General features: G+C 55.1%; 2 protein-coding genes across 2 annotated transcripts; one reads left to right on the top strand and one right to left on the bottom strand.

The window, feature by feature from the left end:
• The first annotated feature begins 4,209 nt into the window (after positions 1 to 4,209).
• On the top strand, positions 4,210 to 6,457 carry LOC125515396 (pentatricopeptide repeat-containing protein At1g20230). Its single transcript, XM_087523572.1, has one exon. It carries the CDS (start codon positions 4,374 to 4,376, stop codon positions 6,360 to 6,362), a length of 1,989 nt encoding a protein of 662 aa, XP_087379698.1. The 5' UTR covers positions 4,210 to 4,373; the 3' UTR covers positions 6,363 to 6,457.
• Positions 6,458 to 6,480: 23 nt separating this feature from the next.
• LOC147991527 (uncharacterized) lies at positions 6,481 to 7,584 on the bottom strand. Its single transcript, XM_087523581.1, has one exon. The coding sequence runs from the start codon at positions 7,582 to 7,584 to the stop codon at positions 6,982 to 6,984; it is 603 nt and encodes a 200-aa protein (XP_087379707.1). The 3' UTR covers positions 6,481 to 6,981.
• Positions 7,585 to 8,685: the final 1,101 nt, after the last annotated feature.

Below are 8,685 nucleotides of genomic sequence, written 5' to 3'. Positions count from 1 at the left end.
ATTCCATCCGGGATCTAGTCCAGGTGGGAGACATAGAGATTTGCAAGATACATACGGATCTGAATGTTGCAGACCCGTTGACTAAGCCTCTTCCACGAGCAAAACATGATCAGCACCAAGACTCCATGGGTGTTAGAATCATTACAGTTTAATCTAGATTATTGACTCTAGTGCAAGTGGGAGACTGAAGGAAATATGCCCTAGAGGCAATAATAAAGTTATTATTTATTTCCTTATATCATGATAAATGTTTACTATTCATGCTAGAATTGTATTAACCGGAAACATAATACATGTGTGAATACATAGACAAACAGAGTGTCACTAGTATGCCTCTACTAGACTAGCTCGTTAATCAAAGATGGTTATGTTTCCTAACCATAAACAAAGAGTTGTTATTTGATTAACGAGGTCACATCATTAGTTGAATGATCTGATTGACATGACCCATTCCATTAGCTTAGCACCCGATCATTTAGTATGTTGCTATTTGCTTTCTTCATGACTTATACATGTTCCTATGACTATGAGATTATGCAACTCCCGTTTGCCGGAGAAACACTTTGAGTGCTACCAAACGTCACAACGTAACTGGGTGATAATAAAGGAGTACTACAGGTGTCTCCAAAGGTAGATGTTGGGTTGGCGTATTTCGAGATTAGGATTTGTCACTCCGATTGTCGGAGAGGTATCTCTGGGCCCTCTCGGTAATGCACATCACATAAGCCTTGCAAGCATTGCAACTAATGAGTTAGTTGCGGGATGATGTATTACGGAACGAGTAAAGAGACTTGCCGGTAACGAGATTGAACTAGGTATTGGATACCGACGATCGAATCTCGGGCAAGTAACATACCGATAACAAAGGGAACAACGTATGTTGTTATGCGGTCTGACCGATAAAAGATCTTCGTAGAATATGTAGGAACCAATATGGGCATCCAGGTCCCGCTATTGGTTATTGACCAGAGATGTGTCTCAGTCATGTCTACATTGTTCTCGAACCGTAGGGTCCGCACGCTTAACGTTACGATGACAGTTATTATAAGTTTATGCATTTTGATGTACCGAAGGTTGTTCGGAGTCCCGGATGTGATCACGGACATGACGAGGAGTCTCGAAATGGTCGAGACATAAAGATTGATATATTGGAAGCCTATGTTTGGACATCGAAAGTGTTCCGGGTGAAATCAGGATTTTACCGGATTATCGGGAGGTTACCGGAACCCCCCGGGAGTCATATGGGCCTTATTGGGCTTTAGTGGAAAGGTGAAAGGGGCTGCCCATAGTGGGCTGCGCGCCTCCCCCCTCCCCTAGTCCTATTAGGACTAGGAGAGGTGGCCGGCCACCTCTCTCTCTCTTTCCCCCTTGGGAGTCCTATTTGGAATAGGATTGGGGGGAGTCCTACTCCCGGTAGGAGTAGGACTCCTCCTGCGCCTCCATAGGGCTGGCCGCACCCCTCCCCCTTGGCTCCTTTATATACGGAGGCAGGGGGCACCTCTAGACACACAAGTTGATCATTGAGATCATTCCTTAGCCGTGTGCGGTGCCCCCTGCCACCATATTCCACCTCGATCATATCGTTGTAGTGCTTAGGCGAAGCCCTGCGTCGGTAGAACATCAAGATCATCACCATGCCGTCGTGCTGACGGAACTCTTCCCCCACGCTTTGCTGGATCGGAGCCCGGGGATCGTCATCGAGCTGTACGTGTGCTAAGAACTCGGAGGTGCCGGAGTAACGGTGCTTGGATCGGTCGGATCGGGAAGAAGACGTACGACTACTTCCTCTACGTTGTGTCAACGCTTCCGTTGCGATCTACAAGGGTACGTAGATCACACTGTCCCCTCGTTGCTATGCATCACCATGATCTTGCGTGTGCGTAGGAAAATTTTCGAAATTACTACGTTCCCCAACATCAGCCTCCCCGGCGGCCGCGACGCCCTCCTCGGCGTCCCCCGCGCCCTCGCCCGCGGCGGCCTCGCCTGCGGCATCGGAGGTGACAGGCTCTTCTTCGTCTTCGCCCGCCGTAGACCCGGACTCGCTGCCCCGACCGATGACTCGCTCTCAGGCTGGCACTTTCCACCCGAGTACGCGATACACTAGCGATGAGTACCTTCTCGCTGCTTCCGTCTCTGAGCCGTCTCCTCTCCCATCGGCAGCTCGAGCCGCCCTTCGGGATCCTCATTGGCTCGCTGCGATGCAGGAAGAGTTCGACGCGCTCCAACGGAACCGCACCTGGCAGCTTGTTCCTCGGCCGCCTCGTGCCAACATCATCACGGGAAAGTGGGTCTTTCGGCACAAGACTTGTTCGGATGGCACTCTCGAGCGCTACAAAGCTCGCTGGGTGGCTCGGGGCTTTCCACAATGTGTGGGCGTGGACTTTACCGACACTTTTGCCCCGTTTGTTAAACTGGGCACGATCCGCACCATGCTTCAGCTAGCTGTCTCCCGAGCTTGGCTTGTGCATCAGTTGGATGTCTCCAACGCCTTCTTGCACGGTCACCTCGCTGAGCAGGTGTTCTGTGAGCAGCCCACCGGCTTCGTCAATGCCACGCATCCAGATCATGTGTGCTTGCTCTCCCGTTCCCTATACGGGTTGAAGCAGGCGCCTCGGGCCTGGTACCAGCGCATCGCTGCATTCCTGCAGACGCTCGGATTTACATCGACTCGCTCTGATGCGTCCCTCTTCGTGTATCATCACGGAGCTGACACGGCCTACTTGTTGCTCTAGGTCGATGACATCATCTTGACGGCATCCACTGTCGCGCTCCTCCAGCGGCTCACTGCTCGTCTTTGCTATGAGTTTGCCATGAAGGACTTGGGGCCCTTGCACTACTTCCTTGGCATTGAGGTGGTTCGACGGCCAGATGGGTTCTTCCTGCATCAGCAGCGCTACGCCCATGAGCTTCTCGATCGAGCCGGCATGCTTAACTGCAAGCCCGCTCCCACGCCTGTCGACACCAAGGCCAAGGTTTCCGCTCTGGAGGGTTTTCCCGCATCCGATGTGTCCTTCTATCGCTCCATTGTGGGTGCTTTGCAGTACCTGACCCTGACGCGCCCCGACTTGCAGTATGCTGTTCAGCAGGTCTGTCTTCACATGCATGCTCCGCGTGACTCTCACTGGACCTTGGTGAAGCGTATCCTCCGTTACATACGCGGCACCCCGTCCATGGGACTTACACTCACGGCCTCCGCCTCCACCGACCTCGTCGCCTACTCTGATGCGGACTAGGCTGGCTGCCCGGATACACAGCACTCTACTTCGGGGTACTGTGTCTACCTTGGCCCGTCTCTGATCTCTTGGTCCTCCAAGCGACAGCCCACCGTCTCCTGCTCGAGTGCCGAGGCAAAGTATCGGGCAGTGGCTAACGCCGTTGCCGAATGCTCTTGGCTTCGTCAGCTGCTCCAGGAGTTGCTTTGTGATGTCCACAAGGCCACGCTCGTCTACTGCGACAACGTCTCCGCCGTGTACCTCTCCGCCAACCCGGTCCACCATCGACGAACGAAGCATATTGAGCTCGACATACACTTTGTTCGTGAGCAGGTGGCTCTTGGGCGCATCCGGATTCTCCACGTCCCGACGGTGCAACAGTTCGCCGATGTCATGACAAAAGGACTGCCTACTTCTGTTTTTGAGGAGTTTACGTCCAATCTTTGCATCTCCGGCGACGCTTTGACTACGGGGGGTGTTGAATATATGGTTTGTGCATGTATATTGTATAGGCCGGCCCACCTCCTAGTCATTGTATAGTTGATGTTGTGGCTCATCTTGTACTCCATATATACGTGCGCTATGCACCGATCAATACATCGTAAAGCATTGCCAAAACACTCGTTTTCAACACTAACTACCAGGCCCACGTTACCTCAAGCCCACATATTACTCACGTAAAAAGCCGGAAGTGTGATGGATGCGAGGACAGTTATGACGAAGCACTCAATTAACGAAACAAATTAGCTAAACTTACGGGCCTGACTAAGGGCATGTACAATGGTTGATAGAATAGTCTTATCTTAAGTCTTGCATGTATTTTAGAGATGACAAAAAAGTATGTCTACAATGAGTTATATTTTAGCTTTATCTTTAATAATTAGCAATTCCTTAAAACATGATGAGACAAATTATGTTAAGAGATCATCTTTTGTCTTATCTTAAATAAAAAAAGACAAGCCTTTTTTTATGAGTTCTCTCTCCTCCACCTTCGCACTACTAAAATAGCATCATTGTACATTACATCGGACGTCTACCATGCTTTGGATCGAACGGACAAGGAGTGGTTTGACGGGGAGCCAAACATCAGTAGTCTGATGCCCCATCTTCAAAACTTGTCGAGTCGATCAATCAGCTGGCACCAAAGTACCAACCAAGCCAATGTGCCAACACTCCAACACCCTTCTGCACTTCCTCCGCCACGTCTCCTTCCCGCCGGACGCGCACCTCCTGCCGTCCGCGCTCAAGTCATGCCCCGCGCAGCCCCTCGCCCGCGCGCTCCACGCGGCCGCCGCGGTCTCCGGCCTTGCGGAGGATCCCTTCGTCGCCTCCTCGCTCCTCCACACCTACCTCCGCCTCGGAGCCACCAGCGACGCCCGCGGCGTGTTCGAAAGAATGACGGACAAGAGTGTCGTCGGCTGGAGCGCACTCATCGCCGGTTACTCTGCACGAGGCGATGCCAAGGCCGCGTGGGGCCTTCTGGAGCGGATGCGGAGCGCCGGCGTGGAGCCGAATGTGATCACCTGGAATGGACTGGTTTCCGGGCTGAACCGGAGCGGCAGCGCCCTCGACGCTGTCAAGGCACTTGTGAGGATGCACGGGGAAGGGTTCTTGCCGGACGCCACCGGTGTCTCGTGTGCACTCTCTGCGGTCGGGGATGTGAAAGAGGTCTCGGTTGGCGAGCAGCTGCATGGATATGTGGTGAAGGCAGGGTGCAGGCTAGATCAACATGTGGTCACTGCGCTCATCGACATGTACGGCAAGTGTGGGCGTGCTGATGAGATTTCTCACGTGTTCCATGAGTCCAGCCACATGGATGTTGCTACCTGCAACGCTCTCGTCGCTGGGCTCTCTCGGAACGCCCAGGTCTCTCAGGCATTGTTGCTGTTCAGCGAGTTTGTTAGCCGAGGAGTCGAGTTGAATGTTGTGTCCTGGACCTCGATTGTTGCCTGCTGTGTGCAGAATGGGAAAGATTTGGAAGCGGTGGATCTTTTCAGGAAGATGCAGTCAAAAGGGATCGAGCCAAATTCAGTCACGATACCCTGCGTATTGCCAGCATTTGCCAATGTTGCTGCTCTTATGCATGGCCGGTCAGCACACTGTTTTTCTCTTAGGAAGGGATTTCTTCATGACGTTTACGTTGGCAGTGCGTTGGTGGACATGTATGCAAAGTGTGGCAAGGTCAGGGATGCGAGGACGATCTTCGATGCAATCCCGTCTAAAAATACGGTTTCGTGGAATGCGATGATTGGTGGCTATGCAATGCATGGGGAGGCCGCAAATGCTGTGCAGTTGTTCTGTTTGATGCAGAAGTGCAAACAGAAGCCCGACCTAGTCACATTCACCTGTGTCATTGGTGCCTGTGGCCAAGCTGGCCTGACAGAGGAGGGGCGTCGCTACTTCAGTGAAATGCAGCATAGTCATGGCATTTCCCCGAGGATGGAGCATTATGCATGTATGGTTACTCTGTTAGGACGGGCTGGCAAGCTTGATGAGGCATACGATCTCATAAATGAGATGCCATTTGAGCCAAATGGTTGTATTTGGGGGTCCTTGCTGGGCTCCTGCAGGGTTTATGGAAATGTGTTCCTGGCCGAAGTCGCAGCAGAAAAGCTATTTGAACTAGAGCCAGAAAATACCGGCAACTATGTCCTGCTTTCCAACATTTATGCGTCTAAAAAAATGTGGGACGGGGTAAGTAGAGTGAGGGATCAGATGAAGAATATGGGATTGAAGAAAGAAAAGGGTTGCAGTTGGATAGAGATCAAGAACAAGGTGCACATGTTGTTTGCTGGTGACAATTCACACCCCATGATGACTGCGATAATGGAGAAACTAAAGCAGCTTACCATTGAGATGAGCAGGCTGGGCTTTGCACCGAGCACAGATTTTGTCCTACATGATGTGGAAGAACAAGAAAAGGATGATATCCTTGCTGTGCACAGTGAAAAGCTGGCTGTTGCATTGGGCCTCATAAGCACGAGCCCAGGAACACCCCTCCGGGTGATAAAGAACCTCCGGATTTGTGGTGATTGCCACGAAGCAATGAAGTTCATATCATGTTTTGAGGGGAGGGAGATATCTGTTAGAGACACCAACAGGTTTCATCACTTCAAGGATGGGAAATGTTCTTGTGGGGATTACTGGTGATTTTGCCTGCCTTGACTTACTGTCTGTTCAACAACTTGGTGTAGAAGGTGAATGAGCATGCATGTCCCCCTACCTTACGGTGGATATTGTTTTCACGAGGTAATGTAAAATTATTATATGAAAAGTAAGAAACAGAATCCAACATGCGGACCTGTGCATTATATGCAGAGCCTAAGAAAAGTTCACTCCTATGCTATGTTGGTAGAACCAGGGGTCCTACCGGATCTGCTCCGGAGGTTGTAGGGGAAGGATGGAGTGGGACGGGGCGATGATCGGGTGCACCGGCGGCTGGGCGCCGTCGCGTCGGAGGGAGATGGCGGCGGCGGCTAGGGTTAGAGGCGGCTAGGTTTCCGGCTCCTCTGGGAGCCGGGCAATAGGGATAATAATATTCTTATTGCTTAATTCCAAAAAGAGTCTTACAACCTATATTTATAACCTAGATAACTTGCATAAGAATTAACCTAAGATAACTTGCATAAGAATTAACTTAAGATAACTTGTGGGCTAAGATTGCCCGGTGGGCCTAGCTAAACCGGCCATAACACTTCTCCCCGCCTGCACAAACAGCTCGTCCTCGAGCTGTAAGGTGGGGAAGTGCTTGCGGAACTCCTCGAGGCGATCAACCAGCGTCAAACACCTTCTCGACAGCTGGGCCGTCCAGGTCGGCGGCGTCGGCGTCCTCCGGAATGTAGTCTGCAACCTCCAGGTAGAAGAGTCGCGGGCAGGCATGGCCGGGCGTGTACGGCTCGTCGCAGTTGAAGCACAACCCTTGATGGCGACGCTCGAGTAACTCGGCTGAGGTGAGCCGGCGGAACGGGCGCGCTGCGGTCGTGGTGAGGGGTGCCGCAGAAGCCTGCGCAGGCCGACCTTGCGCGGAATCCGGCCCGGGTAGCGACCCAGCGGTCCGGGACGGTGATTCCTGCTGGATGGCCACCGCGCGGTGCTCGAACGCGCGGGCGTAGTACATGGCCGACTGGAGATCCTGGGGTCCCTGAAGCTCCACGTCCACGCGGATGTGATCCGGAAGTCCGCCGACAAAGAGGTCGGCCCGCTGTTGCGCCGTCATGCCCGACGCATGGCATGCCAGGGCCTTGAAACGGTCGGCGAAGTCCTGCACCGTGGAGGTGAAGGGAAGGCGGCCGAGCTCCGCCAGGCGGCTCCCGCGAACCGGAGGCCCAAAGCGAAGGAGGCAGAGCTCGCAGAAGCGCTCCCAAGGGGGCATGCTGCCCTCGTCCTGCTCGAGGGCGTAGTACCAGGTCTGGGCTGCACCGCGGAGGTGGTAGGATGCCAGCCAAGTGCGCTCCGACGCGAGCGTGCGCTGCCCACGGAAAAACTGCGCACACTGGTTGAGCCAGTTAAGCGGGTCCTCCATGCCGTCATAAGTGGCGAAATCGATCTTGGCGAACCGTGGCGGCGTCTGGGTCGGCGCGCCATGGCCGACCGGCTCGGCGGTGCGGAGCAGTGATGATGACGGTGCCCGGTCAACGGTGGGAAGGCCGTCATAGGCCCTCGCGGAGCCGAACGAGGCCCCAGACTGCAGCGTGGGTACCGGTGGGTCCCCGGCCTTTGTGTAAACTGGCGGTGGCGACGTCCCGGTTAGCCAGGCCGGGATCGGGGACGGTGACGGCGGAAACCGGACCTGCTGGATCGGAAGTCCTCCTGGTGTGGACTGGCCCAGTCTGGAGCTGGGCGGCGGCGGTGGGAGCCGGACCGGCGCGGTTGGCGCGGCTGGGGCCGGCGCGGGCCACTGCGGCGGTGGGTCGGGCGCGGGAGGCGCGGGTGGCGCCGCGAGAACCGGCGCGGGCCACTGCGGCCAGGATGGCGTTGGGGTGGGCGGCGGCTGGAGCGACGGATGGGCCCCGGCGATCGCCGCGGGTACCGAGTACCAGGGCAGGTGCAGCAGTGGCGGGGCCCGCCGGTGTAGCCCGCCTGGAACGGCAGCAGGAGCGTCCCGCTCGGGCCCGACGCGTTCTGGATCGGCCAGTGCGTCGCCGGGTGGCTGTAGGCGGGGGGCGTAGCCGGCGGGGTGGTGTGCGGGCCGGCCAAGTACAGGGAGATGCCCTGGACGGCCGTCACGAGGTCCCGCAGGGTGCTGGTCATCTCCTCCGGCGTGAAGACGGAGGTTGTCGGCGGCGCGGAAGTGACGGGGGCCGGCGACGCGGAGGTGATCGGGGCCGGCGGCGTTGGGGACCTGGCAGTGGTCATCAGGGCGGTGGTGATGATGGGCAGCGGCAGCGTGGGTGTTGATGACGACATGATCGAACCCGAGTCTCTGGATACCAAATTGGTAGAACCAGGGGTCCTACCGGATCTGCTCCGGAGG

This window comes from Triticum urartu, chromosome 1A (assembly GCF_056163025.1).
Source record: "Triticum urartu cultivar PI428250 chromosome 1A, HENAU_Tu73, whole genome shotgun sequence".
NCBI classification, from domain to species: Eukaryota; Viridiplantae; Streptophyta; class Magnoliopsida; order Poales; family Poaceae; genus Triticum; species Triticum urartu.
Note: the sequence above shows the minus strand (reverse complement) of the source record. Positions and strands in the feature narration are given on the sequence as shown.